Below are 27,763 nucleotides of genomic sequence, written 5' to 3'. Positions count from 1 at the left end.
CATGTGACCCCCAGGGTGGGGCCATATTTGATCCTAGGGTGATAATTTGAACAATCTTAGTAGAGGACCTCTAGCTGATGTTACATGCCAAATAAGCCCTATGATCTGTGGTTTTGGACAAGAAGATTCTTAAAGTTTTTCCTTTCGGTTGCCATGGCAACCTGAGTTCTGCATGGAATTGAATTCTTTGAACAATTTTTAAAGAAGACCATCCAAGGAACATCCCTTGTTTCATCAAAATTGGCCTGGTGGTTTAGGAGGAGATGTTGTTTAAAGGAAAGTGTGGCTGGATGCCAACGGTGAGTGATCACAATAGTTCACCCTGAGCCTTTGGCTCAGATAAGCTAAAAACTCCCAATTTTTTCATATGAGTAATAAAGAAATTTAACAAGAAAATAAGTAGTATATTTTAATGGTTAATGTAAATGAACAATGAACACAAAATGGTAAAAAAAGTTTTCATGATAAAAAGTTTTAACAATAAAAGATTAACATTGATTCTAGTTTGCATACTTTATCAACCATAAAATCAGTTTTTTTTCCAACAAGTCCCAATTTACATCCAACGTTTGAGGTCGCTGTTCAAAATTATTCAAGAATCCTTTTTAAACTATACAACCTTCAAAATGATGAATGATACAAATTTATTTCATTTTACCTGGGAACAACACGCGTCAACTTGAGTCACAAATGACCAAAACACTTCTTCTTAACCGTACTTTACTTCACTCTGCCAAAAGAATAAATTTCAACCTTTCACAGCAACAAATATTTGCTGTTCCTTGTGATAAAAAGTACTTAGTACTTCTCAGCTGCTATATATAACACCAAAAACGTTCACAACTACAGGTCATATTACAGAATTACCTGTGTATTGCAATACACACTTGAAAGTAAATTTAATCCTAATGTAAATCATACATTACATGTATCAATATATACAAAATATCTTCATCAAGTAAAAATTTGTAAAATCATATATTAAACTAGAGCTGCTTGTGAGAAAAGTGCATGTCTCCCACACCTGCCATATCATCTGAATAGTAGTACAAGATCGGATGAGAAATGTTGGAGAGTAAACCCTACTTCCTATATATTCTGAATTCCCAATCAGACTTTCAGTGCTTTATCAAAAACAACCCTATCAGACTTTCAGTACTTTGATACAACCAAATCACACTTTCAGTGCTTCGATACAGCACAATCACACTTTCAGTGCTTTGATTATCAAAAGCAATGTTTCAGGGGCCATAATTCCGAAGTGCCTGAGCCGATTTGGCTAGTTATCAAACTTGGCTGAGGACTTACTGGCAAACACATTTTGTTCGAGTTTGGTGAAGACTGGATAAGATTTGACTTAAAGAGTACAGACAAGATTTGTGACAGACGGACGGATATAAACACACGCACAGACAGGAGTAAATCAATGTCTCCCACCACAGAGTGGTGTGGGATACATAATTACATGGAAAATCATTTTACAAGGTGATGTACACATGTATTAAAACAAGATCTTTAAAACGACAAGAGGCCCAAGTGGCCCACCTGAGGAATACCTTCACCTTTTGACCTTGCCATACAGGGATGCTACATACCATGTTTGGTAAAATGTCTATTAAGCCGATCATGATAAATTGCGCATAGTTCATTCCAGCAACTTCAAAATAACTGATTGCGTTTGAACAAACTTCAGCAAAGTTCACGCCAAGATGCTACAGATCAACCTCGGTGTGCCAACTGGTGGTTTCAGATTGAATGCTTTAATAGGGAATATGTTGATGTAGAAAGACAATGATGTCAGTGCATTTATTCATACATTTTAGTACCAGTATAAATTACCATCATTTTAGAATTTTGATACAGAATGTTACTAAAAAGAATTTTGCATTTAATAATTGTTGTGAAGATCTCGTCAACTTTATGTTCCAGTACTTTAGTGCTTCTGCAAGAAGGTGAGGCCAAAATCTATGAATCTCCTATTTGAATCCATTACAAGATCTGCACATTGCTGACTGATGGGTCAAGGGGAGAGAACCTGGAGCAGACTGATGGGTCAAGGGGAGAGAACCTGGAGCAGACTGATGGGTCAAGGGGAAAGAACCTGGAGCAGACAAATGGGTCAAGGGGAGAGAACCTGGAGCAGACTGATGGGTCAAGGAGAGAGAACCTGGAGCAGACTGATGGGTCAGGGGAGAAAACCTGGAGCAGACTGATGGGTCAAGGGGAGAGAACCTGGATCAGACTGATGGGTCAAGGGGAGAGAACCTGGAGCAGACTGATTGGTCAAGGGGAGAGAACCTGGATCAGACTGATGGGTCAAGGGGAGAGAACCTGGAGCAGACTGATGGGTCAAGGGGAGAAAACCTGGAGCAGACTGATGGGTCAAGGGGAGAGAACCTGGAGCAGACTGATGGGTCAAGGGGAGAGAACCTGGAGCAGACTGATTGGTCAAGGGGAGAGAACCTGGAGCAGGTTAAGGCATTATGTGCTCCTTCTCTGACACTCTATTCCTTGAAAAAGGACAGGCATTCAATGATCATAAAAGCTTACCAGGAAAAACTCCGGTGAGCTAAAAAGTACAAAAATATATCTTTATTTTAGAGTCTGATTCAATGCTTTGCAATTGGGATGATGTTGTAAAAGTTCACTCCTCAAATTATTAGGGCTGTTGATCGTCGGACAAGTGGCGATCTGATCCAATCTGCGAGTCGGGCCCGATGATTCACAGATCGAACCACGGATCACCAGGAACAACTTATATTTTTAACATTGCATGTATTAATGAAAAAGATCGCAATCCAACCATCTCGACAATGACGAATATCTGTACTCGAACATTTGGTCAGATTTGTGGATATTCGAGTATTCTGACACTCATTACAGCCCTAAAAATTATAATAATAACCTATACCTTTCTTAGCAGTAAATACATACAAGGTTCACAAAAGTTTGTAAACAGTCTCCCTTTTCATGTAAACAAAAACAATTATATATGATGCAGAGTTATGCATAAATTGGTTCCATGCAGTCCTACTTACATTCTTTCAAGATTTATTGAATTCATAAAAGCATAAACTGTCTTAGAATGGGCATCATTCCACACACTGTGAAATCATCTAATTTCGTGGGCAGTAAATTTCTCATTATGGCAAAAATGACTTTTTCCTGATGATAAGAATTTGTTTTTTGTTTGTTAGGTCTGACATCACTCTGACACAATTTGAAGTCATATTGTGATTTTCCAGCTTCCTCTGTGCATTATTTCATCCCAGGCAGGCGGCTTTGTAGAACTGCCAACATTCCTTAAGCCAGCTGGATGGCTTTCTAGTATGAAGAGTTCAACGTCAAGAGTGAGGCTCACCCCTAAATCAGCGAGATGCCACCAACATAGTTGGTTTGCCACCAGCATGGATCTAGACCAGCCTGCACATCCACAAAAGTCTGGTCAGGATCCATCCTATTCGCTAACGGTTTGTCTAATTGCAACAGGCTTTGTCAGCGAACAGAATCCTGACCAGGCTGCGCGGATGCGCATGCTGGTCTGGATTCATGCTGGTCGCAAACCCACTATCTTGGTTTTCTCATGGCGTGGCTCAAATTTTTTAATTTTTGAGCACTGGACTATTGGAAATTTTACTTGTTCGATAGGATTTGATTTTATGGCTTGACTGAACCGTGACAATCCCTTGCTAAAATCAACAATTTCACAGTATGTAGAACATATGTAAAATATATTATATATATATATATATATATGTGTGTGTGTGTGTATGAAGTAACTGGTAATTTACACAGCTTAAACAAACATTGCAAATACTTGGACCAACAAGGACCATATTTCATCATTTTGATCAAATTTTAACAAAGAACAGATAAAAAACAATTTCATTGTTGTTAAAAGCAAAATTTAACAAATAACTATAAACAAAATTTCATTTGAGCTTACAGCAAGAGTATGAACATACAAATAAATCAACCACACAGAGCTTTCTGCAAGAGTATATAAAACTATGTTCAATGTACATACAAGTATATAATCCATACAGCAAGATAATTATAGAACTATTTTCAATATACATTCTATATTACACAGAGACTAACTAAAGTAAAAATGTCTTATAAAGCACATTAATATGTAAAATGCTAGTACTATTCTTTGTAAAAATTATCATGATCTTACATGTCAGCCTATGTAGGACAGGTTTGCCAACCCGAGGGACAGCGGGGAAAGAGAAACACAGCACATGTGATTTTCTTACCCATGCTGTCCGTATGGTAAAAAAAAAACCTGTCTGACACAGGCAGAAATGTAAGGTAAGTTTTCTTGCCTACAACCGAGCAATTTTTAAAGTTACCATAAATTATAAAATCACACATGTAGTTTATGACATCAAAATCATGATGTCACAGTGCTTGCATGTAGTTTGTCTTTTCCATACGAAAAAGGTACAGACACAGAAGTTTACCTATTTCCGGGATATCAATGTCTTACCTCAATAGGTAGGCAAGCAAAAAATGTGTGCTACTTCAAACTAGAGCTATCACTAAAGGTGATGAATGTACCCCCCGCATGCACTGACACAGTACATTGCAATTTGACGCACACAAGATTGCATAATTATGTGGACTGTATGTATATAGACTGTATGTATTATACAGTATAGTAACAAAAAACAAAGTCCCATAACTACGCAGAATATTTATCTAAAAGAATGTAACATGCACCATGCACAACTAGGGTTGGTACTGATCACTTGTGTGAAGTTTCATTAAATTGTGTGTAAGGGTTTGGTAGATTAGGCACGCACAAGATTGCATATGCAGACTGTATGTACATAGTATGTTAACAAGAAACAAAGTCCCATAACTCTGCAATTTTTGTCGCTGAAAGAACCTAACATGCCCCATGCACAACTACTGTTGGTACTGATCACTTGTGTGAAGTTTCATTAAATTGTGTCAAGGGGATGAGGAGAGATGGTGCGCACAAGATTGTGTCTATGTATATAGTATAGTAACAAAAAAACAAAGTCCCATAACTCTGCAAATTTTTTTTCTGAAAGAACCTAACATGCCCCATGCACAACTACTGTTGGTACTGATCACTTGTGTGAAGTTTCATTAAATTGTGTCAAGGGGATGAGGAGAGATGGTGCGCACAAGATTGTGTCTATGTATATAGTATAGTAACAAAAAAACAAAGTCCCATAACTCTGCAAATTTTTTTTCTAAAAGAACCTAACATGCCCCATGCACAACTACTGTTGGTACTGATCACTTGTGTGAAGTTTCATTAAATTGTGTAAGGGGGATGGGGAGAGATGGTGCGCACAAGATTGTGTCTATGTATATAGTATAGCAACATAAAACAAAGTCCCATAACTCTGCAAATTTTTTTCCTAAAAGAACCTAACATGCCCCATGCACAACTACTGTTGGTACTGATCACTTGTGTGAAGTTTTATTGAATTCTGTCAAGGGGATAAGGAGAGATGGTGCGCACAAGATTGCGTCTACGGACAGACGGCCAGACAGACAGACAACCTGAAACCAGTATACCCCCCCTTACAACTTTGTTGTCGGGGGGGTACAAAAACTTAACTTCAATATCTTTCATAGACAAATTGCAGACTGTGCAAAAATTTCCACAAATGTGAACAGGACAGCTAAATGTTTTGTCTTTTTCTAGAACGTCTCATCATTCTACAGCCCATACATGTTTAATGAGTCAAAATTCAAGGACTTAACATGTACTTGTTCACTGTAATCTGTATCAAGGACTATTTTTCTCCAAACCATTTCCTGAAATCTCAGTCTGCACTTTTATCAACTATTTCCAACAATTCAATTGTGATATATCAGAAACTGCACTCTGCACTACAATAAAACATTTTCATAGACCACAAATTACATACAAGGAAATACCGTATTTTCTTTCATATTATCTTCTTCCTTTACATTCCTTTTTTAAATCTGTTCATTCCAAAATGCGTATTGCTGACTTCAAACGTTTTTCAAAGATTTTGGGAGAAATTCAAGAAGTTGTTTTCAAAATTCAAGCACTTCTCTAAGTTTTTTCAGGCTTTACATATTCTTAAGGTATTTTCAAGGACTAGCATCATATTCAAGGACTTTTCAAGGACTGTTTAAAGCACCAAATTCAAGGCCTGTGTAAACCCTAACATACATGTGCTGGACTGTATATCAACAGTAAACATCAGCCGTATCTCAATAAGCAATAGCGGTAAACTGTGTACTGGACTTCCAACCTCAGCAACGTCAGCAAACTGTTTTTAAGATGCCACCTTCTGTCTCAAGCTGAAATATATTATAATCACAATGAAATAATACTGATATTAAGTAATACGTCTAAAAGGTATGTAAGAACTGGACTGGAAAACATTTTTCTTAAATTTAACACAGTCTCATTGGGTCATGACCACGCCTTCTCATATATGACACAAGTACTGGTTTTTCCAGGAAGTGGATTCAAGAGTGGTTCAAATTTAAACTTGACACTTTCATCACAATCAAACCAAATTAAACTTAAATTAGTATAAACTTAAGTCTTATTTCATTTTTTTTTACTTACTCAGTCCTTACCTGTTGAAAGAAATGGTTGCTAGCACACCATTTTGTGGTAATACAGCTTGTTGAAAAATCTGAATTTTTTTTCTCTATTTTTCCTATTTAAAACTTTCTAAGAAATAATGTGTCTGAGGCTATAAATGAGAAAAGAACTAACAAGGATACAATTTCTAACAAACTACAGAAAACTTGATCTTTTTTTCTCCTCTTACTGCTTGACATGCCAAATGGTTAATCCAAGCAACTGTACATCATATCACTTCTAAATTCATTTTTTTTAGAATGAAGGAGAAAACAAAGCTTTCACCTTTGAAGATAATCATTAACATTTGAATATCCATGCTCCTTTGCTAGATGGATCAGTATACCGGTGCACGACTTCCCCTGACGTTTACGGCAAAAACTGCAGTTACATATGCGTCGGCAGGGTGGACAAATCCAGTTCTGAAAATCAAAAAGATCTGTATATTCAACAAATTCAGCAGACTTTTTTTATTCATATTCACCATTTAAAAAAAAGTAACATCCTTACATTTAAAGCCATACTAGAGTTTTTTTTTTCTCAAGAAATAGATTCATATGACATTTATTCTATTTTACCAAATCAATTAAATGAAACAGGAGGAAGCTTCTTCGACGTAAATCTTATTGGGGTAGTTCTGTTATGACTATACTTGAAGTTGCAAAAACGTATGACAAAGCTCAAGAATCTGACCACCATAAACTTACCTTATCCATATTAAAAATTGTTAGGGTGACATTTAAGAGCAATTTTTAAGTTTTATCCTAACCTGGTGTACACATCAGGTTAGCAAAAGCACGAAAATTGCGCACTCAAGTTGTCAAAGAAACCAGATATCTATTTCAACTAAGCAGGTCAGTATAATGTCAGAAATGTCATTTCTATGATGATTTAAAGGATTATAATATTTCATCCCCAAACTTTACAGTCATGTGTATTTCCTTTAAATAATCTGAAGTGGAGTTATGTGTCTGTTTTGTTTCCTTGACTCTTGGAAAAGGGACCATAACTTAGCAAGACAAACATAAATGAATTATACGATTATAATTTTTTACAAATTAAAGTTTTATCAGGGCAATGATGATAACTTGCATGCAAAGACTGATTTTCTACATCATTTGAGGCCTATAACTTGAATGAATTTCAATAAAGGAATCTCTAACCCAGTAATGTATGTTTGAGAAGGATGTCTTGAGTGAAGTCTCAATCCAATATAACATTCTGAATATGTTATTGACATGCAGCTTAATTTTTAGCTGCATACAGAAATTTAACCAAAGTTTCCAAGTCAAAAGGGCCATGATATACAACAACCCCACCAGAAGTTATTAACCTTGATTATTTCAGTAGGTATGATGACTGGGAAGGAATAAGTAAAGCTACTAGTATCATTTCTTACGTCTATGGTATGACGTGGCCAGGGGTCGAACCCATAACCTCCTGCACTCAAAGCAGGCATTCTACCAATAGGCTACCAAGGTGGTAATGGGATGCTGAAGTCCTGCACGTAAGAGTGCATGTCCACTTCATGCTGATGATCTATACCAAGTCTATTGAATTTGATGGGATCTGTGTGTGTGTGTTCTGGTTTAACTTCATTTTCAACAATTTTTCAATCCTATAAACGACGATGTCTACTTGTATCAAAGACACAATGGCCAACTTTATAGTGCTACCCACTGGAGTATCATGCCGTATTGACATAATAGCCCATCCAATCACATTATACAGACACCGGGCTGACCAGTCCTAGCTCTATCTTCTTTATGCGGAGCGCCAGCAAGGAAGCTACCAGTACTGTTTTTTATGTCTTTGGTATGACACAGCCAGGAATTGAACCCAAGACCTCCTACACTTGAAGAGGGCACTCTAACACTAGGCTACCGAGGCAGTTGATGGGATCTGTAGGAGTAGTGTACATAAAACCTGAGGTATGTACAGACAGATAGTTCAAACAATATATGCCGCCTTGGCCTTTTTATAATTTATTACTGCTATACAATATAAACAAGTTGTACATACAGGGTCTTTTAGAGCTTCCTTGGCATCCTCTCCATAGCGGTTCCTCAGACATGGTCCACAGAACTGCAAATAAAATACAGATTTTGACTTGTTCGTTATTTAACAAGCCCATAGATACTACTCAATGGACACAAAGCTTCTTAATTCCACAACTATATGAGCCCTACCATGAGAAAACCAACATAGTGGCTTTGTGACCAGGATGGATCCAGACCAGCCTGCGCATCCGCGCAGTCTGGTCTGGATCCATGCTGGTCGCAAAGCCACTATGTTGGTTTTCTCATGGCATGCAGTGTTCATTCCAGGCCGCGCCATGGGGCCATATGCGCGTATTTTACCGCTAGGGCGCATAAATGATCACCCTTTAGCGCCGATCGGGCGCGCAAATTTTTAGAAATATTCAACCCGTTTAGAACACTAGCCGTAAGCGCTGACTTCCAGCTGTTGTGAATCGAACGCGACTCTTTCGGTGACGTAACGCGCAATTTCATTGGTCGATGTAAAAATAGTAGCCAGTCTCCAGTTGCATAACAACATACATCTTTCAATGTTGCTATGCAATGGCTGAGAAAAAGCGTAGTCGCGAATCAGACAAAAAAGAAAAAACAATTTTAAGCTTTTTCCCCAAACGACAGAAATCGGCTAACGATGGGGAAGAAAGTCAAAGTGTTGAGAACTTATCTGAGACCGATAAAACATCCGATAGCGAAGCGACATCGTCAGCATCCGACGAAAAAAGGACATTTCAGAGCAAATGGCAGTCCGACTTCCCTTGGTTGCGTTTTAATTACGACAAAAATATCATGACTTGTGATTTATGTTTAAAGCATAAAAAAAATAACTCGTTGACAGACGGAACGTCCAATTTTAGAACAAGTACTTTGACGAGGCATGCTGATAGTAAAGATCATAGGAATGCGGTTTTAGGTGAAAACATGCAGCCAGACTTTGCAAAAGTGGTTAACAAAATAATGTCCCACAAAGAGGAGGCGATTATCATTTGTTTGAAAGTGGTTTACTGGTTAGCAAAAGAGAATTTACCAATGCATAAATATGAAAGTTTAATGCAGTTACTGAAAGAGCTAAATTGTCCAAACATTGATAAACTTCCCCAGGCAGAAAATGTTACCTATAATTCTGAGAACACAGCCAATGACATGTTACAGTCCCTAGCCCATATTGTTCGAAGAGACATTGATAATGCTTTGCTAAGATCACCTTTTATCAGTATTTTTGCTGACGAGAGCACAGATATATGTGTCCAAAAGAAACTTGTTATTTTTGCAAGAGTTTCTGATTTTGAAACATGTAGAAGTACAACACATTACCTGGAAAATGTGAAGGTACCAAATGGAACCGGTCAAGTTGTGTCACAAGCTATATTTGATTGTTTGGAAAGCCGGGGTGTACCAATGTCAAAAGTTATGGGGTTTGGCAGTGACGGAGCCAAGGCTATGACTGGCACTAAAGAAGGTGTTACAGGCCATCTATTGAGAGTAAATCCTATGCTCATCAATTACCATTGTATTGCCCATAGACTTGCTCTTGTTAGCTCTCAAGCAGCAAATACTATTCCTTACATGAAAGAATACCAAGAAACACTTACTGGATTATTCTATTTCTTTAAAGCATCAAGCAACAGGGCTGAGAAATTATCAGATATTCAAAATTTGTTAAATGAACCACAGTTAAAAATAAGGGAAGTTCATGAGGTGAGATGGATGTCTATCTACAAGGCTGTAGAGGCAGTGTACAGGTGTCTTGACTCATTGATTACACTTTTTAGTACAGACACTGATTCAAAGGCAAAAGGTTATTCTAAAAAGTTGGCAAACAGTGACTTTATCTCCACTACATATATGTTGATGGACATTCTGCCAATTGTCACAGAACTTTGTTTAGTTTTCCAGAAATCCAATTTGGATGTGTCTATGGTTGAAGTTTCTGTTGAGCAGTGTTTAAGAGACTTAAAAAAACACAAGACTGGAGGAACTCTAGCACACCAGATTTACCTTGATAAGCTAAAGGAAGACCTAAAAACAGTCAGTGGTAAATTGATGTTTAAAGGGAATCACATTGTATCAAAGGGACATAGAAATGTCAATACTCTGAGGGACAATTTTGTTGACAGTTTGGTGGAGAAACTGAATGACAGATTTCCTGCCAAAGATAGCAATGTCATCTATGCATTTGGATGCTTAGGTATGAGACCTTTGTCATGTTTATCTAAAGAGGACCTTGGTGAATGGGGAAATGAAAAACTGGATGTGCTTATTAACCACTATGGAAAGAAACAGATCCATAAGCATGGAGAGCAAAGTAGCAGCAGTGCTGACCCCATTATTGATGCAGAAGCTACCAGAAAGGAGTGGGGTAAGGTAAAACCTTTGGTTGTGAATGCTGGATACCCTCGTGACAAAATGCCAGAACTTTGGCAGTTAATATACAAACACCACATGGAAGACTTTACAAATTTGTTGAAATTAGCAGCTTTAGCTCTGACAGCTCCTATCCATACCTCTGACTGTGAGCGGGGATTCAGTACTCAAAACATAATCAAATCCAGTCAGAGAAACAGACTTAGTCCAGAGAGAGTAGATGACCTGATATTAGTATGCAAGGAGGGTGTATCATTGAAAACATTTGACTTTAGAGGTGCTCTAGCACACTGGAGAGGAAAAAAACAAAGACGAATATTTTCTGCATAAGAACTGTACATAGAAATTAGTTACTTAGTCACTGAGAAAAATTTAAAGCTTGAATTTCAAATAGATGATCTTGACTTGTGTTCTGAGATTTTGGTAACAGGAAATGACTGTGTACATCAGATTGTAGTGTTATTTTGAATAACTTTTAAGTTTTTAAGCTGAATGCAAGAAATGTTGAAAATTATCAATACAGATGTATAGTTAGTCACTGGAGAAGAATTTAAAGCTTAGATTTTAAAACAGATGATCTAGTCTTAGAGTTATTTTGAATAACTTTTAAGTTTTTAAGCTAAATGCAAGAAATGGTTGAAAATACAGATGTGTAGTAAGTCATTGGAGAGGAATTTAAAGTTTAAATTCTAAAATAGATGATCTTGGTGTAATTTTGAATAACTTTGATGTTTTTCAAGCTAAATGCAAGAAACTGTTGAAAATACAGATGTTTGGTAAAGGTAAGCAGTTTGATTTTTTCTCATGACCCCAGTTTTTTTCAAATGTCCCCAAGTTTTTGCCTTAGTTGGGCCATATGGCCCCACATACAAAAATTCTGGAATGAACACTGGCATGGCTCAATTATCTTTCCTTAGAAGAGTTGTTACTACTTAATCTACATATTCATGGTCTTTTAAGGTTTATTTATGCTTGCAAAAGGGTTCTATTGTAATGTAAATGAACTGTTGATTTTTTTTTTAATGAATATCAAAATAGTGTCAAACTATGAATTGTCTGATGGCGAAGAAGAAAAATCACAAGCAGTCTTTGTAAGCTGCTGACTAAGTGTTTTTCCTGTACCCAAACACTGTTACATTCCACTGACTGTGAATTATCTTTCCCCTTACAAAATAACCTCTCTCTGACCTCGTAAACTATGCTTTACCTGTCCCTTAACACCAAACATACCTCTGACCTCGTTAACTGTGAAATAGCTGTCCCTAACATTGTGACATTCATGTGACCTGCTAAAGTGCGCATTAACTATCCCCTAACACTGCAACATCCTTCCAATTGTTTATTTTGTTGGGTTTAACGTCGCACCGACACAATTATAGGTCATATGGCGAAGCTTTAATGGTGGAGGAAGAACCCAGGTGCCCCTCCGTGCAGTATTTCATCACCAGCGGGCACCTGGGTAAAACCACCGACCTTCATTAAGCCAGCTGGATGGCTTCCTCACATGAAGAGTTCAACACCCCGAGTGAGGCTTTAACCCACATCGATGAGAGGCAAGTGATTTGAAGTCAGCGACCTTAACCACTCAGTCACGGAGGCCCCTAGTATCCTTCTGACTTTCACTTTATCTGTGAATTGCCTGTCCTTACCCGACTCAACGTTCTATTGACCTAAACTGCAGCTTAATGTCCCCCTAACATTCCTTGAAGTTGTGAACTGTGACTTACCTGTCCCCTTACACCGTAACATTCCTCTGATCTGCATATAGTTTTCAAATCGTCAGTCTTCTGGCGACACTGATGGCATGTGGAGCCCTGAAATACATCATACAACTGTAAGAGAAACCTGACTTTCTATGGCTATTCAAATATTATGCTGTCTGCAACAACAGATCTTATTCATCTATTCAAGAAAGCTAAAGTGAAGATTCTGGTTCTAGACAGCATTCACTTGATAAAAAACAACTTCACAATAGCTTGTGATTAAAAACAATACAGCCGACTGAAAATTTGAAAAATGGAGAGTACAAGTACCAGAATCTCAAAATTTTTCTCCATGAAGAGTCATGAATAGGTCTTTGTTATTAAAATGTGGCCGTCTCATTTTTATATGAACATTAATATACTGATTTACTTTCCAAATATTTTGCAATGTTTTGCATATTTGATTCACCTAGTGGAAAATATTATTGTATCAATTATCGTATTACCTCCCCTTATGGCTTTTTCCTTGTATCTTCACTCAATATTGAAAGCTCTGCTTTCCTAACCATGTATTTATGTATATCATCTATTTGGACAGCTGCCTAATCTGTTTTGTAACATGAAAATAACAACCTTATGGTATGCAATCATATACATTTTCCTAATGAACATACCTGTCACAACAGAAGTCTATAATCACAGCTTTGTTTAAAATTCTCGATTCAAAATTTTTATTACTTACATAAAGGCTGTCGTATCTTTTTTCCCTGACATGAACAGCGACCATTTCTAGATCCTCTTCAGTAATATCATCAGCAGATCTTGTATCCCTGATAGTAATAATACGCTTCTTCGCTGGTGGCATATCATCGTCATCCTGTAGCAAAAGCCTAAATTTTAACTTTCGTTGCATATATAACATTTCAATATGATTATTCTTTTATTATACACGTTCTTTTTCTCCTCCAATCAGCAAATCAAGACTGCACCACTTCCTTTTGTATTGTATACAATATTTTCCACACCTAATAAAACCACTTGTTTTAGGATATGTAACACATATACTGTGAAATCATTAATATTCGTGGGGGACTAATTTTCGTGGATTTCGTGGTTGAGTCAATCCACAAAATTTAATCCCAACGAACAAGTACAATTCCCATTCATTTTAAATTCAAAAATTGAAATCCACGAATTCATATCCCCATGAAAATATCGTTTTGACCAAAACCACGAAATTTCATACCCATGAAATTAAATGATTTTACAGTCAGGGCTTTTCATCAGGGAATTGGGAAGAGGCCTTGGCCTTTCAACTTGGGAAATTTATGCGAGATAATTGTCCATTTTGGGAAAAATAATCAACCGGAAGTAAACACCGAAAGACGAATAAAATTTATCTCCCCTGAAACACTGAATAAAATCCAGGCCATGGAACATAACAGATTAGAATGGTAATGCCTCACATGTGGTTCTGTGCACTGTAAGGCTATAGTGCGACAAAAAGTTGATACCAGAACACCCTCTGGAAATAATAAAATTTAAACAAAATCTTAACCATCCGTTGCATGATTTTGGGAAATCTTACCTTGCATTTTGGGAAATATCTCTGCCACAGTTGGAAAAAAATAGTAATTTTTTGGATTGGGAAGAGGCCTTTTATAGGCCTCTGTTATGTAAGGATGAAAAGCCCTGTTACAGTATTAGGGATAAAACCCAATAATCCAATTGTGCTTCTATTTTTCAAGCTAATTTCAGTAGAGAGTTTCTTACCAAGCATGTGATGTTGCTCGAGATTCTACAGAAAATGTTTAATTTACATAGTCCTAGACCCATTATTTTCTCATATCTGCTAGCCTACTATATCACATGATCTCCTGAATAGGAAAGGAAAGGAGTTAATATAAGCTTTTACTTGCTTGTTTTCTGATCCAACATTTCATAAATGTATTTTGCACAGTGACTGACAATGACTCATTTAAGCAGTGTTTAAACTAACTCCTGAATAACTCAAACATTTACATGTATCTAACCCCTTGTGACTAGAAGCGATCAATTTTATTGTATTACAAGAACTTTACCAGATCGTCCATGGATGCTGTATCTGAACCATCTGTTTGCCGTCCAAAAAATCCAAACTTCACAATCATCCTCTGTAAGAGAATTTCATGTACTATGTTAACTTTTAGCCTGCTGGTGGCAAATAATTTTGCCTTTGCGATCAGTGCTGACCAAAAACAGCCTGCATGCCCAAGCAAGCTGTCTGCACTGTTCGCTATTCAGTCAGTAAATTTTCAGTGAACATCCCTCTGAATAGTATGTGGTACTGCCCAAAATGAATAATGGACCAGTCCATTTTAGAAATTTAGCAGTGTCAAGGTTAAATGACCAACACTAACACTTGTGATGAAATAATTCTTACACTACATGACCTGTCTTTAGCAGTTTTTATAATTCTAATTCTATTTCACCAAGTTGCCCGCATTGCATGTCAATGTCATACTTACTATTAACTTGCCTACACTAACTTTAACTTGTCTGGTTGAAGTATTATACAAACTGATTAGAGTTGATTTGGCTACAACATTTGATATATCCTTTATTTGGCATCAAAAACCACAGAGGTGTCCATTCAAAAAAGCATTTTTAATAGTGTAAGATTTAATGTTTTCAAAAACTAACATAAATCTGATATCTGAAGTTGCACAGTGCTTCGCCTGGCTCTGCTGATTTTTCAAATTCACGTCTGAACATAAATTTACTAGAAAATATCAATTACTAACATCAGGGGAGCTAACTGTTGATGAAGAACTGGAAGCTTCTGAAGACACAGATCCTCTTCTAGACCTCGTGCGCGGAGGTGAAAAACGCGCAACACGGGATGGATTTCTCCGAACTTCAACGGGAACAGCCATCCGCTTTTCCTTTGGTTTGGCTGACTTCTAGAATAAAAATACCAAACTTATAATCTATAAAGATTTGGCAGCAGCTGTTACTGGTGTCTGGTGCATTATATTGGAAAAAAGTGGTACTACGTTTAAAAATGACCTAAAGACGACAGCCAAAAGCCGACAGTCCCAAGATTCATTTGCTCATTATCTGTGCAAAATTTATTTGCAGCAATTGCTTGGAACTTCTGAATTCATGAGTAATGGCTTACCTTCTTACTTTATTTCAATAAGACCTGGTTCTACTAAGAACATCTGCTTGAAGAGGTAACTACTAAAACCTAATACTGTACAACTTACATTTATGTCACCTTAAAACAGCAAAAATTCTCTACATCAGCAGACACATTTTCCACATTTAGACAAAATATAAAAATAAACTAACCACTCTTAAACTAAAACCTCTCTACATAAATTTACAGTGTTGTTCACTCTTCAGAATGTAATTTAAAATATTTTTTTGAGAAGTCGGCATGCCATGTCACCTAAATAGGACAAGCAATTTGCATACATACCGGTATTGCCAGTTTTGGTTTCACTGGCATCAGTTTCTTCAAGTCAGCCTTGATCTGCTGAAGCTGCAATATATTGTAAATAAAGTTTAGCTTTAAAATTCTCTACAAACAACCAAGGCAGCCATGGAGGCCCTGTAGCACACACCTGGATAAACCAGATTACCAAGTTTCATAGACATCAGCGAGACATCTCACGGAGTTGCAGGTACACAGGTAAAAACTGTGGTCTCCAGAAGCCTTAAGAATGTTGTTTCAACAAGAATTTTCTAAGATTTGAACTTAAGACTAATTTTTTACTCCAAAACGACCCAATATACTTCTCGTTAAGACAAACATTTTGACTAAGTTTCACAATTGTACATCAGGTTGAAAACCTGTAAAAGATATTTTAGCATCTACAAAGTCAACATGGTTTTCTGTTCTCTGGCCTTGTGACACAGATTTTGACATAGTTTTGAATTTTTTCACAATTACATTGCAGGTATACATTCTGCAGGTTTTGCTAAGGCTTGGCCGAAACTGCGACCTCTACAGAACCTGTGACCTCTATGGCAGCAACTATAAAATTCTTGACAAATGCACAAATTACACATCAGTACAGATGAAATGCCAGGATGTACAGTCTGATGCAGAACTTCACAGCTGTCTTATGTTCAGGCCTTTTCAACTTCAGGTACAGTATCATATCCGTTGCTACAAGTTTAAAACCATATCTAAAATTAAATACTGTTCTTTACTTACTATTAGCTCATTATCTGCCAAGTTCTGTCTTCGCAGTTCAGCAAAATCTTGGTCCAATAACTGAAACAGTAAGAAAACACACCATTTTTCACAACAGCTATTTGTTACCATGATGGCTAGCCCATTTTCAGTGCTGAGATCATTATGACCTTGATCTGTGACCTAATGACCTCCAAAACAACAGAGGTCGGAAATCATTTTTTGAGTATCAAGGTAGTATTTGTTTTTTGCGGGGTTAACATTGCACTGACACAATTATAAATTATATGGTGACTGTCTAGCTTTGACGGTGGAGGAAGACCCCAGGTGCCCCTCCATTATTCCAATAATGGCAGGAACCTGGGTAGAACCACCGACCTTCTGTAAGCCAGCTGGATGGCTTCCTCAGTTTGAATTATGTGACATTACCGGCAAGTAGATCTGTATAAAAGAGACGCATGTGAAAAGAAATCAACTTGATGACCTGGATATATACAACGAATGGCGAATACCGAAGGTATCTGATTGCAGCATTATTGTACTCATTTTACGTGGTATTTTTCGAATTTTTTCATACCTACCAAACACGAATTTAACAAGAGCACCGCCTTGCGGGTGCAGACCCTCATCTGATTTTTTTGTCTCTGTATAATAGAAATATTCATTATTGTCCTACCCATGATTTTCTAAGTCCGAAAGGGGCCATAATTCAAAGCAATGTAGAGTTATGGTACTTGCTGTGCAGAGTCAGCTTTTAATGGCAAATGGCAAATAACTGCTCCAAGTTTTAAAGCAATAGCTTTGATCGTTAAGGAGAAAAGTTGACCTAAACACAAAACTGAACCAAGAAATCTGATATTTTCTAAGTCCAAAAGGGGCCATAATTCTTGCAAAAAGCAGGATGGAGTTAAGTTTCTTGCTGTACTGAGTCAGCTTTTGATGGTGAACAAGTGCTGCAAGTTTTAAAGCAATAGCTTTGACAGTTTAGGAGAAACGCTGACCTAAACATAGAACTTAACCAGGTAACCAATTCTGATGACAATAACTCATTTTTTTCCAAAAAAATCAGATGAGCTAAAATAAATTAAGACAAACTAGGATTTTTCTATATAAATGAAGAGTACCCTTGCCAGTAGCCTACTCATTTGGCTTATTGGGATGACTTATTTTATGATCTGATATTTTATAGTTGTCATCCTTCTAAGCCTTACCCTTATCTGCATTTTGCTGTTAGGAAAATGAAGACATTACAAAATCCAAAAAAGTCATAATATACTGTTCAGACTTACTTGCTTTAATGAATTAAACATTAATATTCTTGTGGAAACTTCAAATGGGTTGAATTTAATTCATAAATTTAAATAAGACTTAAATCTTCGAAAATATGATCATGTGACAGGTGCGAGGAGATATCTACGATTCTACCCTGACACCGGTTTCAATAACAGCAGACTGCCGATGACACTTAATGGCAGAAACAAAACACAATAATATACATTCATAAAAAGTCAGCAAGGCAAGTTTATGCTTTAATGTCAACATACATTAATTTTTGGAGATGTAATCATTACAAATACTTTGTACTTGTACCAAAAAACGTTCCCAACGGATTCCATTGGAGATTTCCTAACAGAAATATGTAGATATGTAGATTAAGTTTGTACATGACGGCGATAGCGACAGTCAAAAGTTATCACGCTGTCCCGAAACATTCTATTATTTGGACTAGGCCAGGTCACGACTGCAAATTACGGCGCACAAAATATTTCAGACAGCAGAACTCATTTGAAACATGTCGATGTGTGTATAATTTGTGTTCAGAATTTGTTGCGTTAGTCCAACTAATTTGACGCGATCCTAGGAAATATTGAGATATTTTTTTCATATGGGCAATATTCCCACTCGCGTCAAACACTCGAAAGACCAAAACAGTTGAAGCAACGAATTTCAGATGAAATTTTCATCGCTCCTGACACTTTACATACTATAGGTTTAAATGCTGATTATTTCATAAATTGGCCATAAATTCAAATAAAACTTACACATATCAAAAGGGAATTCAATTCCTCATTGATTTATGTAAAAATTATCAAATAATATCCAAAATTACAAATTTTCTGGTGATTTAAACCTATGTATGTACTGTACACGATAAACGTTTACCGTGTATACATGCAATATGTGCAAGCGATAAAACCAAGAACTTTACATGACTGTGTACTGTGATTCATCCTCCATTATTTTGGTCCTTCAAAGTTTGACGTTTAGATTGCCAGTCACAAATATAAAATAATCTGAACGTCGAATTATTTTGACTATTGTTGTGTCAGCTCAATAGAAAAATGGATATGAAATATTTCTAAGTAAAAGGCAAGTCCATGGCATTTCATTTGAGAAAATTATCAGTTGTAGTCAAAGAAGTATAAAATACACAGAATGGCAACTGGCTGTAATCTCGCGTGATCTCTTTTCAGAGCATGAATCGGCATTATCTTAGTAAAAACAAACATCGGCGAGCATGGAGTTACAAATAGTACCTTAAAAACTACATTTAATTTATTTATTTATTTGGGTTTTACCGCACACCAACACAGTATAGGTTATATGGCGCCAAACAGGACTACAAATTTTGGTTCCACATCTCATTTACATTGAAATAAAAACATGAGGTATGGAATCAAAATTTGCACACCTGCTGGAACAGGGTTCGACACTAACGGTGTCCCGGGGGCCCGAGGATCCTAAATTTTGAGGAGGAACACCAACTTCTAAAAGCTGGGATTCCGGCTGGATACCTATTTTTTTTTGTCAATGATATCCAAAAAGTAAAAGATAAATACCTGTTTGAAAAATATTTTAACCCTTTCCTACATCGATACGTTTATCTCCGTATCTATCGATTACTAAACAGAAACGTATTGACCCGTGTCTGTCGGTTACCCGATAGAAACGTATAATACCGATTAACGGCCATTTGAACAGAATCGTTTTATCCCGTGTCTCATAATCAATCGCTTTATTTTCGTTCTTTTCCTAAAGAAACAAATTCCAGATGTTTACTAACTCAAAATAATGGGATTTCGTCATCATTATTTACGTGCAAGATCATGTGGTTACTATTTAAATATATCGAGTACTTTGCAAAGAAAACAACGGGGTTTTTTCCTACATGTGCACGACGCTACGTCATGGAAAATTACTGAGAAAACTGCTTGCAACTGGCCGGTTCGCGGGACTTTCCTCGTTCTAAAAATAACAACCATTTCACATCTAAGTATTTTTAAATGTGTTAGGTCATGAAGGTCACGCGTGATACATGCAGATTTCCCCTGAACAACAAGGCTTGGAATTTATGGCCTTACATAACGGGAAGTGTTAATCAAAACAGAAGGACCGCGGCTTCCAAATATTTTATGACACCCCAAGAGTTAATTGCAGCGGAAGTCACCCTTGATGTACCGACGTTTGATCATCAAAATATTACGTAATATTATCTAAAAATATTTTAATTTTTAGCACAAGAATACTGTAGTCGGTTACGAGTCTCGATCTCAGCGATCTTTGCACTTTCAGAAATTTTACGATCCGTTATTTTTGTAGTGTTATTCAGTTTGATGGTTGTTTTTTTTTTATATAAATACTTACCGATTCCGATTCGGAAGATAAGTCTATTAACTATAAATCAAACTTTCAAACATCAAAATGAAATTGTATATGAATTTCAATGTGAAAGTTATCCAAAACAGAATTTTATGCCTAAAAATATAATTCCCTTACTTTAACACTTTATATCTTCAAACCTCAAAGAGAAACTACAATAAATTTTGTATCATCGGAATTATATATGCCAGGTAATATTAAGATTTTATATTTTAAAATATATGAAGAGAAGTCAAGAATTTCAAGAATTTTTTTTTTTATATTATAAATTTTAGTGGTTGTCACAATAGGCTTGACAATGATTATATCTATAAGATACAAGTGTCTCCAAAATCGAGACCTTGTCTTGACATTGGCAAACATGTAAATTGATATCAGTTTGGATACATTCTTCTGTAGTAGTTAAGGTGTCAGCCACTGAATACAGAGGTTGCGGGTTCGAATCCCACTGGGGTCAAGACCGTAACTTCTCATAAGACACCTGTTGTGATTGTTTTTATATATCATATTACGAGGGATCCCAAAGCCCGAGGAGGACCCCCAGATTTAAAAAGTAGAGATTCCTTTGGGAACCTTGTTCAAATTAGTTAGTGTCTAACCCTGTGGAATCAGAGTTACTGCAAAACCCAGTGTTAAGACCGTATTAATCACCTCTTACGATCATGCAAGGGTAAGGCAGTGGTTCCAATTCTTTTCATACACAGATCGTCCTAGAACCACATGGGGCACTACATTTAAAATACATGAATGTTAGCTTCTAAAACAACATTAGTTAATGTGAAATAGTCTTAAGACACAAAGTACACGTTTCTTACCATCAAAGGAACTGTGGTCATACGGTGATAATTATTAATTTTCCGATGAATAATTGCTTTCGCATACAAAATGTCGCGTGGAGAAAGCGTCGGCGCGTCAAGAACGCGTCACTTCCTGTAAACAAGACCTCATTCAGTTGTCACGGGTTTTTTTGGCGAGATTTGCTCTATACGCCTTTCAAGTTGCTGATCTATTTATTTTTTATAGCTCTTTGTTATAGTGCGACAGACTTCTGGCACGATTTTTTGTTAGTGTAGTGGGAACGTAGTTAGGGTTAGTTAGGTCACTGTAAGAGGTCACAGGAGAACCAGCCAATCAGAGAGGAGGATTCCTATCACATGGCCAGGAGGACCAATCACCAACGAGCAGCATCGCTTCACGACCAGACTCCATTATATCAAGTTGCATAATATGTTGATCCACCGAAATCCAGGGCCATCTGGGTAGTAAGTGACCTGTATTGTAGTTATATCTGCCTGTTAGGGTTAGGAACTTCTTCTGCCTCTAATAGGAGTGTCAACTCCTGTATAGCGAAGGCCATTTTCGCTATATTGGTGTCAGAAGTAATCGCGAACATCTCGCCTGGAAATTCCCTAGTAGGTCCCTGTCCGTTACGTAGTAGAAGGCGAAAGTCTTTGAACTGTCCCTTCGGCCAGGTTTTTTCTGAACAGGATTCCTGTGTAAGATTAGTAAGGGTTATTTCTATAATTTCTAGCCCGGTTTATACAGCCTGCGGACTGTCAAAAAACTGGGAAAATCGCCGTAAGGCTCAAACGACTATTCTTTTGGGGTTATATCGATTTAGTTCGAACATTCTTTTAGTGGATTAAATTTTCTTCGACAAAAGAAATTGTTTTGTCATTTTTTTTTCAGAAGTTTAAGCCTCGCGCACGGAAAACGTGCCAAACCGAAAGTACTTTCATTTTACGCCGGAAGTTCCGGTAACAACAACAACCGGTGACTTGGAATTTTTCAAAATTATTCAAAAAGTTATTTCATTCCATTCTATTCAATTCAAGGATAGAAAGATAGTAAGTGTTACTGTGTATTGTTTCTTTTGGTTCATTTGTGGAAGGTATCCTTCCCTGTACATATCTTATTGCTGTTGCACCAAAGGTCAAAAAGAATAAAAATTAGAGAGGGTGTAGGGATATTGTCTGTTATTGAGGTTTTCAGAATTCAAGAAAACAAATAGCAAAACGTAGAGTATTTTAATTTACAACAGATATATCAGCTTTATACTTTATATCTAAGGTTATGGCTGAGAAAGTAAGTACTCCTTGCAGCAATACAAAATCCCCAGGTAACTCGGGTGGGACTGGGCCTCATTTGGGATGTTACCCGCCTTTGTGGGGATATGGGTGGCCTTCACCGGGAGGGGTAGCCCCTCACACACCGGACATGAGGGCAAATTGGGGGTTTGGATATTGGTCCCCAGGGGCGTTATCCCAGTTCACACCAGGCATTACAGCCAATAGACAATTAGAATATTTTCCCCCTGAGGTGGTATCCCCTCACACACTAGGCGTGACGGCAGAAGATGGGCATGGGTGGTCTTCACCAAAAACAGTAGTCCCCCACACACCATGTAAGACGACCTATGATATGCCACCTGTGACACCAGTGCGGGCTGCATCTCCGGTAAAGGTCTTGAGCCAAGGTCATGCTAATAACCTCCAGTATCTCTCAGAAACACATGTCGGGTATCCCGTGACTTTTCCTGTAACTCCCCATGGGGCTAACTGTTCCTACAATTCGCCAATACGTAAAGAAAGTTTATCACAGAGAATACAAGTTCTGGAGGGTGAAAATCAAGAACTAAAATACCAGAGGGATCGCCTCCAAAAGAAAGTAGATACATTGACAGAGAAATGCGACATATATTGTGTTTGTGTGGAGTATCTGATGACTTGTACACGAATTCTAAGAAATTAAAATAAGTCCCTGAATGACAAATCATCATGGTGGAAGAACTACTCCGACGAAATTGTTGAGTCTAGTTTAAAGAAATTTAAGGAAGATGATGAAGTCATAGGAGCCCTTAAGTCAGAAATTAAACTCCTGAATGAGAGTGTGCTAAGGGAGGAAGCCTCCTCACACTTCTCCAAATCCGAGATTTCCCCTGAAATGTGTGAGGTAAGTACCTCAACGGAATTGGGGGATTTGTCCTGTGATACTCCAGTTAAGGATCAGGGTATGTGTGTCATGTGTCCCCCGGGTTCCACTAAAATCAGATGATGACCTTGAACAAATCATAGGAGTCCTCAAGTCAGAAATTAATCTCCTAAGGGAGAGTGTGCTAAGGGAGGAAGCCTCCTCACACTTCTCCAAATCCGAGATTTCCCTGGAAATGTGTGAGGTAAGTACCTCAACGGAATTGGGGATTTTTTCTGTGATACTCTAGTTAAGGATCAGGGTAGTGTGCCTTGTGTCCCCCGGGTTCCAATAAAATCAGATGAAGACCTTGAACAGTTCTTTAACTTTCTGGACTTTGCAGAGCAGGATTTGTCCCAAGTTACTGAATGCAAATCATCAAGCTCTCTTAGAAGTGGGGAGAGTGTGGGGGAAAATGATAGTAGTGCTCTCATGTGGGGAGCATGTCTGAAACCTTGGGGAGAGCAGGCAAATAGCTCTGGGGTTGTTAGTTCTTTATTGAGTCCAGATTCCAGTCTTGAGGGAGTCAGTGATGAGTCTCTGCAGAGGAGCAGTAGACTGACCAGTAGCCAGTTTGATAACTCTGCATCAGATAATGGTGGGAGTAATTTTGCTGACACCACTAAATTACTGATTCCCAACAAGTTAATTAGTGAAGGAGACCATTCACAATCAGAGACTGTACCCACTCATGATCTTTGCACTATGTGTGTTGGTTCAGATACTGTACTTAACCTTTCTCTGAGCGCCCCCAGTAATTTAGAAAATACGGCTACCATATTAACCCTTAATGCCAGCACCCAATGCAATATGGACAGTAATACAAATACTGTAACTACCATTCTGTCCAATGCCACATGCAATATAGACAATGCGGATACCGTAGTAGACCAACAGTCTAGCACCCCATATGAATTGGATGGTGTTACGGATACAGTACTTACCTTTCCTTCCAACGCCATGTGCACTATTAATAACACCGGTACCGTATCAGCCACAAACGCTAGCGCCCTAAACCATAAAGCAGATACCGTACATACCATATCTTTGGATGCCCCAGAAAGTATGGTTACCCTAGTCACTCCTGTCTCTAGCGCTCCACGTGCTCTGTACAATAAGGCAGATAATGTATGTAACACTTCTTTTAGTTCCATGTGTGCTATAGACAACATGGATGCTACAATCATCCCCAGCTCTAGCACCCCATGTGATTTACACATTAATACTGATACAGTATCTTCTTATCCCCCAAGGGCCTTGTTCAATTTAAACAATACGGAAACCGTATTCTCTCCTGATCCTAATGTCCAGTTAGCTTTGCACCAAAGCATGAACATTGCAAATACCCTGGTTGCAACAACCCTGTGCAATTTAAACACTATGGGTACTCAATTAGCTCCAGTGTCCGAGTGCCCTGCAGATTGTGCCCAGTTCAATACAAAGTCATCTGGACCTCAAGTGGCATCTGGGGAATGTAAGGTCATAGATGAATCGGAAATAGTAGGGAATCTTGTTACTAAAGGTCAAGGCACCGGTGGAAAGCTCAGAGGCCATTGTATTCCAAAGGTTTGCGGACCTGATACCAGCAGCTATGTTCAATATCAAGAGCATGGTAGGGTATTGCCCTTCAATCATTCTGGGAAATTGCCACCTTATCACGTTGGAGAACCAACAGTTAGTTTATTCCTACCTGGCTTTGCCCATGAAGGTTCACTTGCTTGGGGGTTGCCGCCACCAGCAACCTTGTCATTGTACTCTGTACCACTTCGTCCCTCAGGGTTTTACTCGCCCCTTCGTTCAGAGATAGAAAGTTTGTACTACACTTTCCATTCACAGTCCAGGGTAATAATGTTGAATTCTGACAGGTTTAGTCAGGGCCTCATTGCCTCTGCCGCAACAGTTTCACATCATTGTGGAAATACTGAAAGAGAGGTTGTTGGTGTAGGGTCTCTGGGATGTGTTCAGGTCTCCTGTTCAGATGGACAGAACAGTAGGGGCATGGTGTGCCAGAGTCTCACTTGTGGGTCTGATTGTATTTTGGTATCACCTGCTAACATTCCTAGTGTGAGACCAAAGTCTGTGCAGCCTTTATTTAACCACAGCATCCTTTGGGCTGTAGCAAAAACCTCTTCCAGATGGGGATGGGGATTCCGGGATCTGTCACAGGACCGGTCTGGTCTTAGCAATAGAGATCCTTGGGCTAAGGGCCTGGGGAAAGGGACTCCGGGTCACGGATCACCTACTTCAGATCCTTTTTCCTATACGGATCAGTAGAGGCAATGCCTCGTCCTTCAATAGACGCAGAAACTGCGTCCATCTTCTTGGGGTCTCCCCAGCCTCCTGGTATCCCGGGTTTATCCTTGTTCTAGATGTAGAAATTGTCCATCTGCTCAGTGCACCCCAAGCCTCGTGGGCATCCCAGGTATATCATTGGGATAACTTGTCCTGATACTGTCAAGTGCTAAACTACTTCCATAGATTATAAATTCTATTGGGTCTCTTTAAACCTTAATGCAGAATGGTCCAAACTTTAGACAGCTTTGCTTCTTAAGATCAATATGGGGGTCCCATGATCTTAAATGAGGTATTTCAATGACTGGGGAGTTCTCAGATCTGAATGTTTTGCTAGGTAAATTTTGTGGTGTGTCCTGGTGTACTGCAGTATGGGTATCCCATGATACACTTTGATAAGACAGTTGTTCCGCAGGGTATCCCAGCACCTTAATGATTTATTATGCCTTTCCGGGTAACCTTAAAGTTATAAGCTGATGTAAGTATGTGTAGTTCCTGGTATGCATTAGTATCGGTATTAGTTCTTCCCCTGGGTATCCCAGGACCTTAATAATTTAATATGTTTATCTGGGTTACCCAGAAAATGATGAACTTAGGTCAGTATGGGGATCCCATGACCTTAATTCCAGTTATTAAAAGAGATGTTTGGAACAACCACTTCTAAATGACAATCTCCTATGGGGGAATCTCGTCCATGATTTCAGAAGTCCTTGTTGTCTGGTCTGTTTGGCACGAGATGTAAAATCGTTATTGGGGAAACCTCCATGATTATTATTAAGCAGGGTATCCCTGTTATGCCTGTCTCTGTGACGAACCCATCTATAGCCTCCCAGGCCATCTCTTTTCTGTGTGACTCACACGGACCCTGGTGACCAACTTTATAGAATGGGGGGGAGTGTAGTGGGAACGTAGTTAGGGTTAGTTAGGTCACTGTAAGAGGTCACAGGAGAACCAGCCAATCAGAGAGGAGGATTCCTATCACATGGCCAGGAGGACCAATCACCAACGAGCAGCATCGCTTCACGACCAGACTCCATTATATCAAGTTGCATAATATGTTGATCCACCGAAATCAAGGGCCATCTGGGTAGTAAGTGACCTGTATTGTAGTTATATCTGCCTGTTAGGGTTAGGAACTTCTTCTGCCTCTAATAGGAGTGTCAACTCCTGTATAGCGAAGGCCATTTTCGCTATATTAGGTTTCAAAACGGGATTCGTTGAGGATTTTGATTGTGTAGTGTGGAAGCAGTTCTCAAGCCAGGAGAGGGGAACTATTAGTGACCCGATAGGCAGTGGGTATATTTGAGGGAGGGGAGTGGGGCCCCATTTTTATGTAACCGGGATGTGGAAGGGGTTAGGGGGAGGGGGTATTTCATTTTAAATCTGCGGTTCCGAGTTAAAGTATAAATTCAATCAGACTGAGGAAACAATTAATACCTCTGACGCCATATCTGCTCAGTATAGATAGTTTTGTTGCAAACTGCAAATTACTTTTCAGGCCACACGTTGTTGTCAAAATTTCCCGCGCTTCCGGCTGTGATTCATAAGAATGGTAAACTGTAAATATCACAATATACTATCGATACGTATGGTGGCATATTTCTGCCACGAGATATCTAGACAGCTATCGTGATACCATTCAAAAAACTATTTTGATAAAGCGAAGTTTTCTGAAAAGATTACCTCAATAGTGGAAGGTTTCCTGGAAAGATTATTGCGATAATTTACATTATTTTCTCGATACCTTTTGTGTAGGAATCTGATTCTAGGGGTACGGATCCGTACCTCTAGACAAGCCTGTTGGGGTTTTCTAGGGGTACGGACCTCCTTTTTCTAGAGATTTAGGGTTATGTATATCTTATGTATATCTTAAATTTTGTTGAAAATGAAATAACAAATAAAACTTAACCAGTCTTCACTTAAAAGTTTTCATATACCAGTGTTC

At 38.2% G+C, this 27,763-nt stretch overlaps 1 protein-coding gene across 1 annotated transcript; it reads right to left on the bottom strand.

Moving 5' to 3' along the window:
- Positions 1–396: 396 nt before the first annotated feature.
- LOC123554936 (cell division cycle-associated protein 7-like) lies at positions 397–27,372 on the bottom strand. The gene is made up of 10 exons (XM_045345384.2): positions 27,256–27,372; positions 16,918–16,977; positions 16,177–16,239; positions 15,497–15,655; positions 14,795–14,866; positions 13,456–13,590; positions 12,738–12,824; positions 8,633–8,695; positions 6,896–7,032; positions 397–6,318 (listed from the first exon to the last, which is right to left on the bottom strand). Exons 1-10 carry the CDS (start codon positions 27,265–27,267, stop codon positions 6,294–6,296), a joined length of 813 nt encoding a protein of 270 aa, XP_045201319.2. The 5' UTR covers positions 27,268–27,372; the 3' UTR covers positions 397–6,293.
- Between the last annotated feature and the right edge of the window lie 391 nt (positions 27,373–27,763).

This window comes from Mercenaria mercenaria, chromosome 7, assembly GCF_021730395.1.
Source record: "Mercenaria mercenaria strain notata chromosome 7, MADL_Memer_1, whole genome shotgun sequence".
NCBI classification, from domain to species: Eukaryota; Metazoa; Mollusca; class Bivalvia; order Venerida; family Veneridae; genus Mercenaria; species Mercenaria mercenaria.
This window is presented reverse-complemented; position numbering and strand designations above follow the sequence as displayed.

Excerpts from the sequence above, each read along its gene's own strand:
- LOC123554936 (XM_045345384.2), bottom strand. Across the intron at positions 15,656-16,176 it reads AACCAAAACTGGCAATACCG|AAGTCAGCCAAACCAAAGGA; the intron begins GTATGTATGCAA and ends TTTTTATTCTAG. Across the intron at positions 12,825-13,455 it reads AAAGATACGACAGCCTTTAT|GGCTCCACATGCCATCAGTG; the intron begins GTAAGTAATAAA and ends GATGTATTTCAG.